General features: G+C 34.5%; 1 protein-coding gene across 4 annotated transcripts in view; it reads right to left on the reverse strand.

Moving 5' to 3' along the window:
- Positions 1 to 18944, reverse strand: part of Cenpc (centromere protein C) — a 75136-nt gene extending 56192 nt beyond the window's left edge. For 2 of the 4 annotated variants that reach the window (XR_006848313.2, XM_046428741.2), the window contains exons 1-5: positions 18731 to 18943; positions 13904 to 13950; positions 9115 to 9185; positions 7220 to 7314; positions 3255 to 3348 (exon numbers count right to left, since the gene is read on the reverse strand). Coding sequence is in view for 3 of the 4 variants with exons in the window: in XM_046428741.2 (XP_046284697.1) it covers positions 3255 to 3348; positions 7220 to 7314; positions 9115 to 9185; positions 13904 to 13950; positions 18731 to 18748 (325 nt within the window). In the remaining variant the exon portion in view is untranslated. Of the gene's footprint in view, positions 1 to 3254; positions 3349 to 7219; positions 7315 to 9114; positions 9186 to 13903; positions 13951 to 18730 lie in introns of those variants that run through there. The other 2 variants (XM_058574037.1, XM_058574036.1) reach the window with 2 other exon arrangements.
- Between the last annotated feature and the right edge of the window lie 2452 nt (positions 18945 to 21396).

Raw genomic sequence — 21396 nt, forward strand, 5'->3', positions numbered from 1 at the left:
GTTGCTTGCTTCTTTCGTCATTTTCTTAAGTTATTGGTGCAGCCAGCTCTTGTGAACCCAGCTCAGGTCGCCATTCCGGGTAGACGGCAATACTGACCAAAGCAAATTTAGAAATGAGTGCAATCTACAAGACCAAAGGCAGTGACTATATAAGTTCTATAGTTTGGTTGATTAAAATGATTTCCATAGGGTGTGAGTCAACAATTATGATATGGTTATATATGTAAAAGAAATTTAAAAACTAAATGAATGAATGGTAAATGATGTATGCCAGGCTTTTCACTCATGGAATGGGTACTTACAAACATGGGAATATACAGAATAATCCACACAACAATTCATTCAAGTTGGAGACATCAGTATAGACTCAGATTCAGTTTTTTAAAAAAAAAATCAGTTTAAAAAAAAAATATTCTTCCTTGAAGCAATGGATATCTCTACAATCTCTACAATAGAGTCAGCAAATACTTAAGATAAATCTGGAACATCTTGTAGCTCCAGAAAATAATAATGTACTCAAAAACAACAACAAAAATGGGGTATAGCAAAGGTACACACAAGCTAATGAAAGAGTATATAATGGCCAAAGCTAAAGCAATTTGTATAACAGAATTAATAAATGCTATTGGACTATAAATCAAAGTATAAAATAAAGTTCTTACCTCAAAAAGTAGAAAAAAAGAGCAAGACAAACACAAGCCAAGCAAAGGAACAGAAAAACAGTAGAAGCCAATGAAACTGACAACAGGAAAACTATACAAAAAATTAATGAAATAAAAAGATAGTTCTTTGGAAAAAATTAATAAAATTGATAAACCTCTATCAAAATTGACAAAGATTAAAAAAAAAAAAGGAATCAACATCTGGAAGAAAACAGGGTATATCACAACAGATCCTGTAGCCTCTGAAAAGATAATAGGATAATGCTATGAACAACCTTGAGCTCATAAATTAAAATTATAAGAAATTGATGAATTCCTTAAAATCTACAAAAATATAAAAGTTTAGCCAACATGAAATAGATAACCTAAAAAATCCTATAACTATTACAGAATTAAATTTGTAGTTTAGAAGCTCTTAAAAAAGAAATTTCCTCAATCTGGTGATTTCATTGGAGAATATTACAGAAAACATTCAATGAATTAATACCCATTTGACAGTTTCTCTTAAAAAAGGAAATAATTTCCAATTCATTTAAGGCAAGTACTACCTTCTACCCAAACCATACAAACAGCATTTAAAAAATAAAACTATAGATCAACATTTCCAATAAACTTGTATGCAAAAATCCTCAAAAAAATTTCAACAAATCACACCCAACAACAGGTATGTAAAGAGCAGTAATGCACACATGATAACTGACATTCATAGTACAACAAGAACAAATGTTTTCAAGTGTCTACAAATCATTGATGAAGACAGATAACATCCTGTGTCATAAAATAAATTTTCACAAACTTTAAAGAAATAAAGTCATATAGTACAGGCTGTGCCACAAAAGAATCAAGATTAGAAATTAGGAAAAAATAAAAAATGTTCCAAATTCTTAAAAATTAATGCACTTCTAAATAACCAGTATGTTAAGGAAGTCCCAAAGGATATTTAAAAAATATAGAAATAAGTGAAATCAATAGAAAACACCAAAATCTATAGAAATGTGGTTACAGCAGTGCTGAGAAAGAACTTTATACAAAATGCATACATTTGAAGAGGAAAGGTCTCACAAGTCAATACTACACCAAGAACAATAGACATAAAATAACAGATACCTCTCCTTATTCGATGACATAGTCAAATGGCTTTAAAAAACCTAAAATCCAGATTGGGATATTTTAATGTTTGGAATTAATTTTTTAAAAATCTTGGTGTTAGATTAAAAATTTTCTGTATTTAAATAATTAGCCCCTTATTACTAAGTTCTATTCAGAACAGAGCAAAAACTATAATACAGCTAGAATTAACCTTAATAAGAAATTTGGTAAGCTAAAACTAAACAGTGAAGTAGATGAGGAGGCAGGAGACAGACTAACATTTTTTAAAGTTTTTTTTTTTCACTGCAAAATATAAAATAACTAGAATTCGCCACTCTAGCCATCTATAAGCACAAAAATTCTGTGATATTAGCACATTCAGAGCAATATGGAGCTTTTACCATTATCTAGAACTTTTTCATCATCCAATAAAAGCTCTATACCTATGGTAACTCAGCATTACTTTTCACCAACCCCCAGCCAAAGATAAATGGTTTCAAGAGTTAAATTTTATTTCAATTGGAAATAAAATAGGAAAAGGATATGAACAGACATAGACAATTCATTATAATCTGATAAAATCATATTCCAAAAGCCAATAAACTTAAGGAAAAATATTCAAACTCAATGGCAATCATGGAAATGGACACTAAAGTAACAATGAAATTGCTTAACACCAACAGAACTATCAAAATCTTACAAAATATTAGAATAATAGTCTATCAGGTAAAAATTACTCTTACATTGTTGGATTGAAAGAAAATTTTTAACAGTCTCTTCAGAAAGAACATAAAGACATAGACACATACCCACACATGTGCTTAGACATTTTTTTACTTATGAGCACCAACAAAGGCAAGGATGGATTCTCAAAAGTTGGTTACCTCACCAGGATGATGGAGTAATGATAAGATTTTTCTTTTAAATCTTTGACTCTGTTCCCTCAAATGGAGTACTCTTCTAATTTGAAAAATAAAGATAAAGAAAACTTAGCCAGGAAAGGTGGCACAGACCTGTAATCCCAGCAACTCAGGAGGTAAATAAGAGTATAACAACTCCTAGGTTAACCTCAGTAACTTAATGAGACTATGTCTCAAACTACAAAATAAAAAGGGCTGGGAATGTGTGGCTCAGTGATGGAGTGCCCCTGGGTTCAATTCTTAATGGTAGCAAGTTCACTAAATAAAGGATATGGAACAAAAGGAAAAAAAAAAACCAAAAAACAAAAGAAGACAAACAAAAAGTATTGATCATGACTTGAGATTCAAAAACACATCCATCAGTTTCTCTCTCTCTCTCTCTCTCTCTCTCTCTCTCACACACACACACACACACACACACACACAATATACCAAAAACAACACCACACTCATTTCTACCAAGGCTGACCCTGACCTCTTCACTTGAGCCAACACATGCTCCACCGTTGGCATTTCTAACTTTTTAGAAACTAGAAACTAGAAATTACATCTAGGCAATAACACCCACAAGGATGTAACCAACCTGATTTGTGGGAAGTTTCATTTGGTTCTATAATGTCTTGCAGAGGGGCTTCCTTCTTCCTTGAAGAAACTGGAACTGACTTTGAATGTGATTTCTAGCATAGAAGAAATACATTAGATCTACTTTATTAAATTATCAATTCTTATTAAACACATTTGTTCTTAAAATGGAAAAAAAACATTTTAAAACAACAAACCAGTTGTTAGAGACAATATGCTAAAGTAACTTCTGGTACTGAACACATTATGGCATATTCATCTAATATTACATATGCTAACAGTAAAACAAACCATAGTAATATGAATTGAATGAAGAAATGATTGTTTTACAAAGTTGTTTTACAAACAATTTTACAAAGTTGCAAAATTACATAATCCCAATTAGGTAAAGTCCAGATAGATATAAGGAAATAGAAAATACTATATTTAGGAATTCACTCTATGCAGGAAAGAGTTAACACAGCTGAACATTTAAAGGGTCTTCTTACAGGGCTTCCTAGCTCCTACATAGCATGTGGTGACTTGGCTTTCAGAATATTCGCTCCCCTACCAACCATTCTATGGCAGCCTAACTAGACTATCTACATAAACTATGTGATTTATGGTAAACACCTGTTTCCTTTCTAGGTACTCTAGAATACAGAACTTTTTGGTGGAAAGAAGAGTGTTTATGGTACAAGACACCAATAAAAACAAGCTGTTTCAAAAGCCTTTCCTGAGTAGAAAGACTACACACATTACTGCATTTCACTACTGGTAGCAATGAATGCATGGCCCCTTTAAGGAGCACAGAAAGCCTGCACATGAATTCCTCTACTGTCTGCCTAATGTCTCTTTCTCTTACTGACCCAGCTGTGTATCCTCACTATATGGCTATAATAAATCAGTCATGAAGACAACTATATGCCAGTCTCATGAGTCCTTCATGAGTGAAGCATTAATAACTCTGTATGGTAGTGAGACATCTGTCACAAGTGGCAGTAGAAGTGCTGACACAGATATCAGCATACATACATATGTGCTAGAATGGAAAAGAAAATGAAATTCAAAATAGTAGTTACCTCTATACAGAGAAGAAAAATAGGATCAGTAAAGGTATTAATACTAGTAAGATATTCATATTTCTTACACCGAGTGATGAGTATATATGTCAGTTCATGTATATTATTTTTAATCTTACAAGCATTACACATTATTTTGTAAACAGAAATATTCCAAGCCATGAATATTCAATGATTTCATTTCAAATATGCATATCCTCAGGAATTCAATTTATGTATACAAGGAGGTATAAACAAAAATGTTCACTGTATCACTGAGATAATAAATAGATGGAAACAACCTAACAATCGACCAACTGGGAAATAAATAACAATGGGATCACTGTATTACTGTTCACTAGATACAATATTGAACTCAACTCCACAAAGAAACAAAGGCTGGCTTTCATTTACTCTGCTCCCTCTTGAGACCTTACTAATAATTTTTTTTTATTAAATGTATAAACCCAGAGGGACGAAGAGGAAAAGAAGGGACAAGAGATATCAACAACAAATTTTTGAAGTTGAAAAGCAGATTAGTGGCAACTACTCAAGACAAGAAAAAACTAAAATATGCTAGCAATGGAGAAAGCCCAGAAGCAGACAGCCTCATATTTATGAAAAAGTCCATAAAGACACTAATTAAAGGTATAACACACTTCTAAAAGAGGGATTGCAGGTGGTTCCCTCAAACATCATTGTTAGCCAGCACAGAAAATTAATAACACAAAGAGCCCCTTCCCTCCTAGCCATATCAGATTAGATATTTACTCTTTTAAGTTTCAGCATCAGAGACTATGAACTCAGTGGTATAAGATGGTTAAAGGTAAGGGTAATGTACTTAAAAACAAGAGATATTAGGTAAGAGCATTAAAACTGCACCTTTCCCTTTGTCAACAGAGCTGAGAATACTCCTCGTCAGAATCACATCCCCAATTAGAAGCTTCTTTTGTCACAAAAATTTACCAGGCTAAGAGAAAAAAACTATAGATATTAATACCTAGATATCCACAAATCCAACAATCTATAAATTTTACTATGAATATAGAATTTCTCATCCATTTTAGTTTTCTACTCTTAAATAAAAGGAGATGGCTAAAGACCACTAGCATTTGACAAAAGGATCTTAAAAAAAAAAAAAAAAAAAAGGCAAAGAGCAAAGCAAGCCAAAAAAAGTACTTATAGGAAACAAACTGCAAGAAGAAATTAATGTAATAAAATTTTAGATCACTAAAAAAGACATGATCTTAAAAACTTACAAAAAGGAAAAAGTAGTCACTCACAAAGGATCAAGGAATCAAAACAATAGTCTTAACAATAGGAAAAGCTGAAAAAAAAAGCAGCACTGTTGTAAAAGATTAAAAAATAAAATAAATAAAGTAAAAATAATAAAGCAATGTCTTTTTTAAAAAAAAAGTAAGGGAAAGTAATCTCCAGCCTATAAATACCACAATATAGTGGCAAAGCATTATTTAAAAACAGAGGCAAAATAGACATAAGAACTAGCTAAGAGTCAAAGGTTGGTTCCAGAGCTTAGCTATTGTGAACAAGGCAGAATTTTGGGGGAAAAGTAGGGTCTACTGTTTTTCATAATACAAGCCTTATGGAGCTATTTTAACTTCTATGTACATAATACCTTTGATTATAAAAATTATTCTTCTAAATTTTTTTAAATATGTAAAAAGAGAAGGAAGAATAGTGAATTAACATAAGATACAAATGAGCAACATGTTGAATAAAAAGAGAGGTATGATCCTTATGAGAAGGATCAGAAAAGAACACTAACTATAGAAAAAATTGAGAATAGAGGAAACAGATCATTTTAAGAAAAAAATAAAAAGCCAAAACTGCCAAAAAGCAGGAAAATTTCCAGATAATCATTAAATAAATTGGTCACCAATACCTCCAACAAAACAGCCCCAATTGTTTTACAAATGATCTAAATTTAAAGGTACAGATCATTTTTGCTTATTCAAATTCTCATAAAAAACAGAAAAGAGAAATAATTAAATTTATGAAGCAAGGTTATGTTTAAGCTAAAAATAAGAGTCATGTCATGTTTTACTTAAAAAAATAAAATAAAATAACTAGGGCGGAAACTATAATTCAGTGGTGTGTGTGCTTAGCATACACAGGGCAGTACTTGGTATGAACCCAGGAACTGCAAAAACAAAGTGAAAAAAGATCTCAATAGAAAATATAATATATTGCATAGTTAAATCAACCTATCTTCTTAAAATGAACGGGAATACAGGATTCTCTTTTAATTTTTTTATTCTTTAATTTGTTCTTTTTATGACAGTAGAACGTATTTTGACATATTATACATACATGGAATATAACTTTCCATTCTTGTGGTTGTATGTGATTTGGAGTTACACTGGTGGTGTATTCATGTATGAACATAGGACAGTTATGTCTGATTCATTCTACTGTCTTTTCTATTCCCAACACCGTTCCCTTCCCTACAATCCTTCTGTCTAACCCAAAGTACTTCTATTCTTCCCTCCACCTCACATTGTGTATTAGCATCTGCATATCAGAGAGAACATTCTGCCTTTGGTTTGGGGGATTGGCTTATTTCATTTAGCATGAAAGTCTCCAGTTCCATTCATTCACTGGCAAATGCCATAATTACATTTTTCTTTACAGCTAAATAATATTCCATTGTGTGCATGGATATCACATTTGTTTTATCCATTCATCTGTTGAAGGGCACCTAGGTTGGTTCCAAAGCTTAGCTATTGTGAACTGAGCTGCTATAAATATTGATGTGGCTGCATCACTAAAGTATTCTAATGTTAAGTCCTTTGGATATAGCATTCTCTTTTCAAAATAAGACAAACAACTGAAAGGTACACAAGTACATTGTGCAGTTTCATTCATTAAAATAATTAACCTGTATCAGTTCTCCTTTTTGGCTTACCTCTTTGCTTGGGGAATGAATAGAATTGTCTTTCACTCTGTGTGTCGAATAACGCACTGATTTTGTAGAATTTATGCTAAAATCATTGGTAAGACCTAAAAGAAAAGTGAGAAATTTTAAAAACAAAATGCAATATCTATTGGTTACAATTCAATGTAGCTCTATATGACATGTGAAGAATTGTCTGTTAATTCTATACACAATCAGCCTAAAAGTAGTACAGACATTAAAATTCAAATGTTTCTGAAAGACATCAGAAACAGAACAGCAAACAAGATTTCTCAGAAAGTATGTGCCAGTTCTTTTTTCAGAGTTCATACAGGAGTCACATTTCCAATGTCTTAGTCTATTTTATGCTATAATAACAGAACTCCTGAGACCAGGTTACTTACAAAAAACAGATTTATTTCTTATGGCACTGAAGATTGGGAAGTTCAATATTAAGAAGCCTGCATCTGGAAAGGGCCTTGCTATATCATCCCAAGGCAGAAAACAGAAGAAGGCAGGAGAGTATGAGCAAACTAGAGAGCAAGAGATTAAACTTATGCCTCAAGACCTTTAGTAACAAGTTTTAATCCATTCAAGAAGGCAAAGCCCTCATGGTCTGATCACCTCTCAAAAGTCTCATCTCTTGATGTTGTTGCACTGGGGATTAAATTTCCAACACATACTTTTGGGAGGACATAATCCAACCACAGCATCCACCATCTATCTCTCATTATTATGGTTTAGATGGGAGGTGTCCCCCATAAGCTCATGTGTGAGACAATGCAAGATACACAGGAGAAATGATTGGGTTATGAGAGCCTTAACACAATCAGTCAATTAATCCTCTAATGGAATTAACTTGAGTGGTAACTGAAAGTGGATAGGGTGTGACTGAAGGAAATGGTCATTGGAGGCATAGCTTTGGGGTATATATATTTGGCAAGTGAAGTCTCTCTCTGCTCCCTGATCATTATGTGAGCTATTTCCCTCCAACATACTCTTTGACATGTTGTTCTGCTGTACCTCAAGCACTGAGATATAGAGCCAGCTGTTTATGAACTGAGATCTCTGCAATCATGAGTTCCAAAATAAACTTTTCCTTTCTAAAATTGTTCTTGTCAGGTCTTTTAGTCACAGCAGCAAAAAAGCTAGCTAAAATACTCATTATTTTCTTGGTTGGCCTTCTTTCTTATTCGAATACCTTCTGATGCTGATCAGCACTTAAATTTTTTTTGCCGTAATTTGCTACTTAGAAAGGGATATAAACTAGCAAAAATTATCTCAAACTCTACTGATCCCAAGACTTCTGCACATTTATTTCTATCAGAGTTTTCTTTATCCAAAATGCTTAGGCCCACAAGTGACTTGGATTTTATAATTTCAAATTTGGAATATCTGTGAATACATGAGATCTTGGGGAAAGATCCCAGGTATAAACACAAAATTTATTTGATTCATATATACCTGATACATTGTTATGAAGGTAATTTTACATAACGCTTAATAATCTGGGGCATGAAATAAAAGATTCCTCATATGGAAATTTCCACTTGTAACATCATGTCCACACTCAAAATTTTAGATTTTGGAGCATGTCAGATTTTGGATTTTCACATTAGGGATGCTCAACTCATAAATGAAATACTTTGTCTTGTGTATAATAATTATGTGTGGAATTCCAGATTACAAATCACTGCAAATTACTGTGTTTTTAAAAAAATCAATACTGTACTTAATATACCAGTAGTTGCAAAAAAAATTGTATATATACTTAAAATTCTGAGGAAAATATTTTATATAAGTTTAAACACTAGAATATATTTGCTGCATTTGATATTAATTAACATGACAAATTTACATTTTCATTCATTCCAACCCTCAAAGTCTATCCAGAAATGAAGTCTTACTTTTTTCTTCAAAACAGTCTTGTAAGATTTCCAGCATGTTTTGGCCTTGCCCTGTATTAATATCAGGTACCCTAAAAAAAAAAAAAGGGAAAATGTATCATTACTGAAAGATACTTATTATTCATTACCATTTATCCATTTATTTGAAAATCCATATCTTATCACCAAGAAACGTCAATTATTTAATTTAATAGAAAAACGTGTGTGTGTGTGTGTGTGTGTGTGTGTGTATGCATGCCCCCACTCACCCACTCTCGCACTAGGGACTAAACTCAGAGGTGCTTTACCACTAAGCCATATCCCCAGTCTTTTTTATTTTGAGACAGGATCTCAATAAGATGATGAGACTGGCCTCAAACTTGTGATTCTTTTGCCTCAGTCTGTTGAGTCACTGGAATTACAGGTATGCACCATCACATTCAGCTTAGAAAAAATATTTTTACTATTTGAACACAAAAAAAGTACTTAAGGGTCTAAGAGTTCCCTCAAGTGAACTCTTCTCTTTATAATATGAAAAAAAGTATGTCATGTTACATAAACAATTTTATTCCTGTTAAATATTAATTGTTAAAAATTGTTTTAGACTACAGCTGTATTTCAATAACAAAGTTTTTTGAATGAATCCCATTAATCCTGAAATGCTTTTTTTCTTCTTTTAAATGTAATGGTAGGGAATAAACTCAAGGCCTTGCACATTCAAATCAAGAGATCTACCACTGAACTATTATTATCCCCAGCCCTGAAATGCTTTTTTTTTTTAACTTTTTAAAAATTTATATATAACAGTAGAATGCATTACAAGTGTTATTACATATATAGAGCTCAATTTTTCATATTTCTAGTTATATACATAGTATATTCATACCAATTCGTGTCCTCATACATGTACTTTGGATAATAATGATCATCATATTCAATCATCATTAATTACCCCATGTCCCCTCCCTTTCCCTCCCAACCCTCTGCCCTATATAGAGTTCCTCTATTCCTCCCATGCTCCCTCTCCCTACCCCACTATGAGTCAGTTACCTTACATGAGAGAAAACATTCACCATTTGTTTTTTTGAGATTGGCTAACTTCACTAAGCATTATCTTCTCCAACTGCATCCATTTACCTGCAAATGCCATGATTTTATTCTCTTTTATTGCTGAGTAATATTCCATTGTGTATATATGCCACATTTTTTAATCCATTCATCTACTGAAGGGCATCTAGGTTGGTTCCACAATTTAGCTATTGTGAATTGTGCTGCTATAAACCTTGATGTGGCTGTGTCCCTGTAGTATGCTGTTTTTAAGTCCTTTGGGTATAGACCGGGGAGAGGGATAGCTGGGTCAAATGGTGGTTCTGTTACCAATTTTCTAAGAAATCTCCATACTGCTTTCCATATTGGCTGCAACAATTTGCAGTCCCACACCAGCAGTGTATGAATGTACCTTTTTTCCCACATCCTCACCAACACTTACTGTTGTTTGTCTTTATAATAGCTGTCATTCTGACAGGAGTGAGATGAACTCTTAGAATACTTTTGACTTGCATTTCTCTAATTGCTAGTGATGATGAACATTTTTTCATGTGTTTATTGATTGATTGTACCTCATCTTCTGAGAAGTTCTCTTCAAGTCCTTGGTCCATATATTGATTGGGTTATTTGGTTTTTTGGTGTCTAGTTTTTTGAGTTCTTTATATCTGCTAGTAATTAGTGATCTATTTGATGTGTGAGGGGTAAAAATTTGTACCCAGGATGTAGGCTCTCTATTCACCTCACAGATTGTTTCTTTGGCTGAGAAGAAACTTTTTAGTTTGAGTCCATCACATTTATTGATTCTTGGTTTTAATTCTTGTGCAACAGGAGTCTTATTAAGGAAGTTGGGGCCTAATCCCACATGATGGGAGATTAGGGCCTACTATTTCTTCTATTATACACAGGTATCTGGTTGTATTCCTAAGTCCTTGACCCATTTTGAGTTGAGTTTTGTGCATAGTGAGAGATAGGGATTTAATTTTATTTTGTTGCATATGGATTTCCAGTTTTCCCAGCACCATTTGTTGACGAGGCTATATTCTCTCCAATGCATATTCTTGGCACCTTTGTCTAATATAAGATAATTATAGTTTTGTGGGTTAGTCTCTGTGTCCTCTATTCTGTACCATTGGTCTATCAGTCTGTTTTGGTGCCAATACGATGCTGTTTCTGTTACTATTGCTCTGTAGTATAGTTTAAGGTCTGGTATAGTGATGCCACCTGCTTCACTCTTCCTGCTAAGGATTCATTTAGCCATTCTGGGTCTTTTTCCAGAGGAATTTCATGTTTGCCTTTTCTATTTCTATGAGGAATGTCATTGGAATTTTGATCAGAATTGCATTAAATCTGTATAGTGCTTTTGTAAGTATGGCCATTTTGATAATATCAATTCTGCCTATCTAAAAGCACCTTCTTTAATGATGACTTTACAGTCACAAGTCCTAATAGCAACCTACACCTCTACAAATTCTACACTTTTGACTCAATATCATTAATTTAACAGCTTATCAGTCAGTTCAGTAACAAGTATACTGATTATAGAAATACATTGATTTTAGATTCACATTCAGTTATACAAAATAAAGGAGCTCCTTTGTTCACTTAATCCAGTTCCCTCCAACAGTATCACTTTGCAAAATTACAGCATAATATCACAACCAGGACGTTATTGATAAAAATCTACCTATCAGATTTCCAGTTCTATATGCACTCATTTCTGTAAGTCTGTTTGTAGGTGTGTATTTAGTTCTATACAACATACTATATCTGTAGGTTCTAATATCACAATCAGAGTCTAAATACTGAACTGTCGGATAACCATAAAGATCTCCCTATTGCCTTTTATAAATATGTCCACCTCTCTCTAACCTCACATTCCTAACTCCTGGCAAGCACTAATCTGGCCCCCATTTCTAAAGTTCTGTCATTAAAAAGAAAAAAAAAAATGTATATAAATAATCAAAAAGCATGCATTGAAATTTTTCACTTAGCATAATTCTCTGGAGATTCATACATATTATATGTGTTTCCACAAGTACTATGTATCAACAGTTCATTCCTATTCAGTGCTAAATAGTATCCTATGCTGCAGTGTACCACAGTCTTAATCATCTACCTGCTGAAAGACATGTAGATTTCAATCAGTACAAAATTCTGATATGCACCTCTGACAAGGGCACACTTTGGCTCAAGAGACTAATTGGTCAATATTTTAACTTATAAACCGTATAGTCTGTCACAATTACTCAACTGTGCCATTCTAGCTCTGTTCCAATAAAACTGAACCAAAATCTGTGACAAAACAATTAGCCAGTCTATGGGCTGTAGTTTATTAACTCCTCATTTACATTCCTTTTATTCTTGAATTAGAAAAGTATTATGTTATAAAGTAACTCAAGACTGTGATCCACAATACATTAATAGGTTATCCATTGTTATTACTTAGATATGAGGTGTTCCCTAAAAGCTCATGTGTGAGACAACGCAAGAAAGTGTAAGAGGTGAATTGATTGGGTTATAAGAACTTAACCAACTCAGTGTATGAATCCACTGACAGGGATTAACTGGTCCATAACTATAGGCAGGTCAAGTGTGGCTGGAGGAAATAGATCACTGAGGGAATGCCTTTGGGGTTTATATTTTGTCCTGGTAAGTGGTTCTCTTTCTGCTTCCTGGTGGCCTTGTCCTTAGCCACTTTCCTCCACCATACCCCTCTGACATTATGTTCTGCCTCACATCAAGCCCAGAGCTATGGAGTCAGTCATCTATCATCAAATGAGACCTCTGAAACTGAGCCAAAATTAACTTTTCCTTTTCTAATTGTTCTTGTTGGGTTTTGGGGTCACAGTCACAAAAAAAGCTGACTAAAAATGCATCACAGAATTTTATTACTGAAAGATCTCAGAAATACCTAGACCAATAATTATCATCCCAATATATGCATAAACTTTCCTTTAGAACTTTGCAGAAAAACACAAAATCAGTCATTTCCCTGAGACTAGTTAGAGCATCTTTTTTAGGGTGAATCAGATGTTTATGAAGCATAAATCTGGGATAAATCAGATGACTTGCCAAAGACAGATAATGCAGAGTCAGTATTAGAACATATGTCACTATCAACCAGACTGTCAAACAAGAAATCTAAATGACATAGTATGGATACAATCTGGCAGCTAGCAAACTGAATAAAGTCTCTGAATTTTTATAAGACAAAAAATAATTTATACTTACCAAGTATTGAAATTTTTGAAAAATTTTCTCCAATTCATCTCTTCTTCCCCATTCTCATTAATACCTTAATATAAAACCACTCCACCAAACCTTGATTACTACAACACCTGCATTAAGCTATTCTACAAATACCATCTTCTTTGCTTTTTATAAAGTGTGCATCTACATGGGTTTGTGTGTATTTACATCTGGTTGGCCTATTCCAAGAGGATTTTAGAACAGATTATTCAAGTGTATAAAAGATACCTAATGCCTAACGTATCAGTCTTCTGGCTCTATTCATATGATCTAGTTTTTTTAACTTCTACCTAACATATTTACTTTTTAAAATCAGGTCTGTCTGCTACTGACAAATCACAATATATGTACATGTACTCACAAATCATAATATATATTAGAAAGTAACAGTTTTTCCTTTCTTCATTTAAAAATCCACTTTCTAAAGACCAAAATAAAGATGATGTGCCAAAGATAATAATGCAGAGTCAGTATTAGAACATAAGTCTTACAAGGTTAAATATATATAAATTACCTGGAAGGTCGGCAAAATCTTCTTCTGTAGCCATTTTTGAGATGATCCTGAAAGAAAAGTTAATTACCAACTTACTACTTTTACTTCAAATGTAATCAAATACAACTTACTTTCAAACTAATTTCATTCCAATAATGGCATGCCAAAAATGTTCATTTCTTTATTTATTAAGTATTTTTAATCACCTATCATAATGTTACAATGAGAGAGAATGGATCGAGTAGAAGAGAAATACACCTCATACCTACTATTTCCAAACATTTTTGATGTTATCTCCTCACCCCTAACCAGGTATAATTTATTTTATTCCTCTTCTTCCTTCACCTCCACTCATACCTTTTCCATTATCAAAAATCTAACTATCTGGGCTTCCAGTAATTCAAGTTGGTTGACTACCAATATCTACTATATCCCTTCCCCACAGGAAGATTCCCACTAAAAGAATAATAAAGAACTAACATGACATAAAACAACTATGAAAAAGGATCATGAAAGATAACACCATTTACATAAACAAACTTAACAAATTACCGGAAGATAAAAAAATACATGAAGAGTAATAAATGATGAAACAGAAATGAAAGCAATAGCAGCCTAAAGTAAGTTCATAGGATACTGTTGTCAATGAGAAGGGATGCTGATTTGGCTAGGAAAAAACCATTAAAAAGTGCGTAAGTAGGAAATTAAGAACTAAAGGAGGCAAGGATCAAGAAAAGAGAATAAAAGCAGTACAATTAAAGGAAAACCTCTATACAGAACAGTAGACTCAAGCTTCTCCTATCCCAAACAGTATTCATTTGTCTCAGTCTCAAATATAATTAACAATATGGATTGCCACACATGTAAGTCCCTGAAACAAAAATGGGAAAAAAAATGAAGATATAATTTTTAAAAAAATAAAAAAAAAGATCCAAGGAAAAACTAATATCAATGATGGGAAAGAAGAAAACCTCAAAAATAAGAAAGTTCTAATACCTTCAAGAGATATCTGAAATGCTAGATTCATAAAACCAAAGTAGCATACTATAAACACTGAACAAAGAGCAAGAAAAATTCTTAATAATGAAAAATACACACATACTCCCTCACTTATTTGAGCATTCTCCAAGTCTATCAACTTGGAGATAAGTACTAACCCCTATCATGGCACTTCCGCACACTGCTAGGCCTCAAACTTCCCACCTTCCTCTCAGTTACAGAAGCTCTCCCCCTGGGACTCAATCACCTCTGTCATACATATTCCCTCTTTACTCAGCTCAGGCTCTGACACCTTAGGCAAGGCACTGTCCTGTGAAGATGTCCTTGTGATACCACTTAGGCTCACTTACCATGTTAGGCCAAGATTTCCCCTTCTGCATACATGCCTTCCCTACTCCACACTAAAACGTCTATCGATAGGAATGATCCCTTCACCTCACTTGGGGTTCCAACACCTTTCCAGGAATCCTCCTATGTGCATATCTCCTATTTGTGCTTGAACTCATATGCCCCACACAAGCTGTCCTCTACTCACATGGATGCAATATTCACCTGACTCACACACTGGCATCCTGAAAAGGCTAAACTCTCAACCCTGCTTAGGGTCCTACATACCTGCTCTGAGCCACTAGAGTTCCCCACCCACAGGGATACTTGTCTTGCCTGGCCCCACTTAATGGTTTTAGAATTCAATTATTTAGGAAAGGAAGAAAAACAGAAATAGAAAAACAAAAGCCTCTATTAGATTTTAAGAAACTTAAGAACTTTGTCTTGAGCTAATTTATATTCTTCCCAGACCTTTGCCTAGTCTGTAGGCCATATTAATATCAAAAAAGATACATAAATAAAATAAAGATTCATCCACAATTTTAAAAAATTAGAAAAAGAGATGTCAATAAGAAAATTTATTTTAAAAGTCTTTCTTTAATGAAGGTGAGAGTTTATCATATTCTCGAAGTATCTAAGAAATAAAAGATGGAATGTATTTTACAGATGACAAACTAAGAGACAGAAATATCTATCAGGTCTCTGTTATATTACAAGTCTTTTTTTTTAATATATACTTTTATTTTATTCAATTTTATGTGCTGCTGAGGATTGAACCCAGGGCCTCACACATGCAAGAAGAACGCTCTACTGCTGAGCCACAACCCCAGCCCTATAAGTCTTTTTGTTGTTGTTGTTTGGTTTTCGAGTGCTGGGGATCAAACCCAGCACCCTGTGCAGGCTAGACCAAGTACTCTACTACTGTGCTATATATACCCTCTGTCCTGTTATTACAATAGTTTTGCTATTATTCAAACATGGAGACTTTTTTTTTTTTTTAGCTTAATGGTTACACATAGTAGTTGGGTTCATCCCAATAAACTCATACATGCATGGAAATCAATTTCAGTTCATGATCACCCCTTTTCCCTCCAATCCTCCCAACCTCCCCATCTTCTTCCTCTACTCTACTAGACTTCCCTTCACTCATCTATTAATTTATTTGATTGGTTCTTTATGTTTTCCTAGTTTTCCCTCTCCCTTTCCTTTATTTTACTCTAGCTTTATCATATGAGAGAAAACATCTGACCTTTGAGTTTTTTAGTTTGGCTAATTTCACTTAGCACAATAGTCTCCATTTCCATACATTTACCAGCAAATGCCATAATTTCATTCTTTTTAATGGCTGAATAGAACATGAACACAATTTCTTAATCCATTCATCTACTGACAGGTATCTGGGTTGATTTCACAATTTAGCTATTGTGAATTATATTGCTATAAATATTGATGTGGCTGTGTCACTGTAGTAGGCCAATTTTAGATCTTTGAGGAAAATACCCAGGAGTGGGATAGCTAGGTCACGTAGAGGTACCATCCCTAGTTTTCTGAGCAATCTCCAAACTGCTTTCCAGAGTGGTTGTACTAGTTTGCGGTTCCACCAGCAATGTATAAGTGTTCCTTTCTCCCCACAACCTCACCAGCATTTATTATTGTTTGTATTTTTGATCTTCACCACTCTTGATTAGAGTAAAACAAAGATGGGAACTTTTAATTCAAGCACCTACGTCTCTTTCTAGTACTCAACACTGTGAAACAATAAAGTAAAAATTCAACTCTAAGAATATTACACAAACTTCCAAAGCATAATTTATAGCCACTTTTCTATTTCACTTAATAAATTGAAGGCGTTCCCAATCTGCACCCTGAAACTTAAAACCTGTAAAGTACTACCTGTTCTTCTTTTAAGTAGGAAAATTTTAAGGCCAAGATTCCAGGAAATTCGTTTGTCCAACAAATACTAATCTATCAGAATGCCAAGTGCTATTTAAGCACACTAGAAAGCCAGTAATGAAAAAAGAAAGAAAGAAAGAAAGAAAGCCAGTGATGAACAAGACAAATAAGGTTCCTAAATTCTACAAGTCAGAACATAAAAATTTCTAATTTTCAAAATAAATATACACTGTCACTTTCAACTTATTCTTCAGTTGATTTCAATGTTGGTTTTTTCACTCAAAGTGAAATTATGTTTCTCAAAAAATATAATATTGTATATCAATATTTGGGATCTGTCAACCCCAACTACTGATATTTTGGATGGAATAATTCCTTGTTGTGTGGGCCTGTGCCATTCATTAAGAATGCTTAACAGCACCCTCCTCTTCTGCCCACTAGGTGACCTGTAGCACTCCCTCATCCTCCACATCACCCCTACCTAGGAAAAAACAAAAATTTCTCCAAATCATTACCAAATACGTTCCACAGAGCAATTCACCCTCTGCCCCCACCCCTGCCTTGAGAACCACAGGAATGGCTGAGCAGAACCTCCCAATTTCTCTTTCCCCTTGTCTTTTAAATGGATTATAGCAGTCAAATGTTAGAATTAAAAGGTTCAAAAAGAGTTCTAAGTTTATGACAGGCATTTGAAAAATGAACTGTAGGGATTGGGGTTGTAGCTCAGTGGTAGAGCACTTGTCTGGCACATGTGAGGCATGGGTTCGATTCTCAGCACCACATAAAAAAATAAATTAAGTGTTCATCTACAACTAAAAATATTTTTAAAAAAGAGAACTGTAGTGATTCCGCAAGTTCTAGTCTCATCTTCCCCAAGAATGGCTTTTTTTCTGATTATGTATAACGTAAACAATGTACATGCTCTTCGTAAGAAGCACACACTATGCTATCCTTTCATATATCTCTAAGCATACACAACTTTACATAATGGGGGATCATCATGTTGAATATTTTCTTAAAAGAGATGAATCAGAAAATACAAACTTAGGATAAGAAATGATGAGTTTAGAATACCATAGCAAAGTCTAAAATACAGACTATTGAATATTGAGGGTACTTGGAAACATGGAAACAAAGTGTTCTTGGTCCTCATTAGTCATTCAAAGTTGCACCTTTTAACTAATAGCTGCTTTTTATAAGATTTTCTCAATAAGAAATGCTCCCATAAATATTCGCCTCAACTGCATACAAGTCTCAACATTTTGACAAGAGTACGTCGGATTTTTTTTTTCCAGACACGTTACATAATCAGTAATCTCTTTCTCCAGACCAGCAAAACTGAAACAAAGGTATACGTCTAATATAGGTAGGTCGCATTTGGAGGTCTAGGAAATACAACTAAGCTAACAGGTAGAAATCACAAGTTTTATAGAGAGAAAACGCAGTTAGAGAAAAAACGCAATTACATGAAACTCTGAGAAAATAATATAAGGAAATTATGGTTTTCTACGGAAATCCTGGAGGAGCCACAGTGTCCTCGGCCCAATGTTTCCTTCTCCCCAGCTAGGCCGCCCAAACCAAGGGCGACCGCTTTTCTGCTCTCGGGCAGGGGCCAGGGCCCGAACTTACCAGACCCGACTTCGCCATGTTCCGGCCCAGCTCCGCCCACGCAGGGAACCTGAGGAGGAAGTCCACGGGAGCTACTGCTGGAGAAGGCAGAGCACATACCCAAACACCTGACAGGCGGTTAGACCCAGGCCCAGGAACACCCCTGAATTCCCGGGTGCACGCGCTTCCGTCGCTCCCTGCCCAATTGGCTCCCTCCTCAACAAACAAGAAGACCCGCCCGCTGCGGGGTTTGAAACGGCCCGCACATGCGCAGAACTGGCCGCACCACCCAATAGAAAACAAGCCGTTATTGGACCCGCCCCCTCACGGCGCTAGCACAGTCCCTTTTTCCGCAGCCGGGTTCTTAGTTCCGCCTGCGTACAGTCTGTTCTTGCGTTCCTCCCCCCATCGGCCCCTCGCCGTGGACAGCCCCGAGGCTGGACTGTTTTATTCGGAAGGCACAGTCTTGAGACCGTATTTGCTCCCTGAGCCCGCTGTAAAACTTCTCAACAAAATTCTACTATGGAACAACAAATAATACTTGGACAAGAAGTTGATATTGCAGAACACTTTTTGAAGAGAATGATTATCCTTGCTGATTCGTCATCTCTGAAAATAATAATGGTGATGACAGGGAGGGCTTGTATTCTTTTTTCAAGTATGTAGATATTATTTTTTATGAAGCATTACCAATAATAAATAATCTTGTAAATATATATCAATATGATGTCGGGAGCGGACTGCGCTAACGCTGCTCTCTCTCTGTCCGCACTTTTGCGGAGGAAAATGGATGTTACTGCGGAGGCATTTAATAAGGAACTTGACCTTCTACGGAAACTCTTCTGGACAGAATTAGGGAATACAAATCTAAGCGATAAGCATCTGGAGGACCTGCTGATACTACCCAGAGTATCAGCAAGTGCTGGAAAGAGCTTTTTAAGCTTAAAAAATGTGTGATAAAGCAAACATGAATATGTTTCCCTAACGTCAAATTTGAGGATCCCAAATTTGATACTATTAAAAAAATCAGTCTTGGGCTGGGGATGTGGCTCAAGCGGTAAAACGCCTGGCATGCGCGTGGCGCTGGGTTCCATCCTCAGGACCTCATAAAAATAAAGATGTTGTGTCTACCGAAAACTGAAAAATAAATATTTAAAAATTCTCGTTCTCTCTCTCTTCTCTTCTCCCTCTCTTAAAAAAAAATCAGTCTTAAAGAAATAATATAAAATCAAGCTGGTTCTTTGTCCTGAATTAGTTGTACCCTAATTAGAAGTATCAAAATAAACATACATTTCACAGCTGCCAAATATTCTTTTAATTCTGGTTCTAGATAAATTATTTGATATTGAGTGTATTTTAAAGGAAAAAAATCTATACCAGAAGATCTGAAGTTGGCCTAACCATTATGTAGCTAATTCATCTAGAGCAACATTTTGTTTTCATTCTGGATGTTTCCTTAGTGATACAATGGAAATATAAATTAGGTACTCTGAAGACTTCTTCCCACCTTACTTGTGTAGGACTATGAAATCCTGTCTGATTTTTATGATTTAGTTAAAAATTACAAGAAAATTTTAATCAGAAAGTAGATTACTTATTGAATAAACTCACTAATCATAAGTTGAGCTAATAATTTTTAAAAACTTGTAATGCTGTAACAAATGCTGTCACCCATTAAAACTAAGTTTTTATTTTACTAATTTTATTTAGTGGTTGAGAAGAAAGAGGTTATAAACTCTGAAATCAGACAGACCTGTGTTGCACTTTTACTTATGCCTTTATGAGCAATCTAATTAAATCATCTGTTGCTCAATTTCCTTGCATGTAAAATGGAAATTATTATAACGTTGTTGAGGCTGTAGGGTTAAACAGTTCCTGTTAAGATCTAAGCATTGTGATACTGATATTGAGTGTATTGTGAAGGAAAAAAGCTAAAGAAAAAAATTCTTACTGTCTTGGAAGACAGTAAGAATTTAATAAGAAAGAAATTGGTATGGTTATGGAAGTTTCTCATTTTACTATGTTTAAAAGTTTTTCCAATCAATCTATATTATATACAATTTGGTATTATCACATTGGTAATACATAATAATAAAAATGCATACCACATGCCAATCTCTATAAATGCATCACATTCATTTGAGCATTTGGAACATCCCTATGAGAGGACAATTATTTCCCTATTTTATAGACAAAGGGCACTGGGACATAGAGACTTAAGTAACATGCCCCAAATCATACCACCAATAAATAGCCAAACTGGGTATTAACCCAAGAATTCTGTCTCCAGAACTGAGCTCTTAATCATTACACTCTTGGCTTCCAGTGAGAATTTTAGCAAACACAATAACAGATGTAAAATACACATGTAAAATTATACCCTCCTGCTTCCACTGGAAACAGGAACTCCCACAATTATTTTAAGAAAACTGAAATGCAAAGGCTTGTTCTGATGTAAAATAGGCACAGAGCATGGTAGAGATGGACTAATCTAGAGAGAAATGGAAACGTAATCTTATGAAAATAGTTACGGAAACCACAGTTTCCACACAAACTTTTCAGTTCCAAGTTCCATTTATATCCATCCAAGTACAGTACTTAATAGCCACAGCATGGTTTTAATATCCTAAAATATGGTTGTTGATTGATGGTGAAGTGATATTTAGTTTTTAAAAAAAACAGGTTTG

Source organism: Marmota monax, unplaced genomic scaffold (assembly GCF_021218885.2).
Source record: "Marmota monax isolate L192 unplaced genomic scaffold, Marmota_monax_Labrador192_F-V1.1 WCK01_AAM20220418_F8-fsc00132, whole genome shotgun sequence".
Classification (NCBI taxonomy): Eukaryota; Metazoa; Chordata; class Mammalia; order Rodentia; family Sciuridae; genus Marmota; species Marmota monax.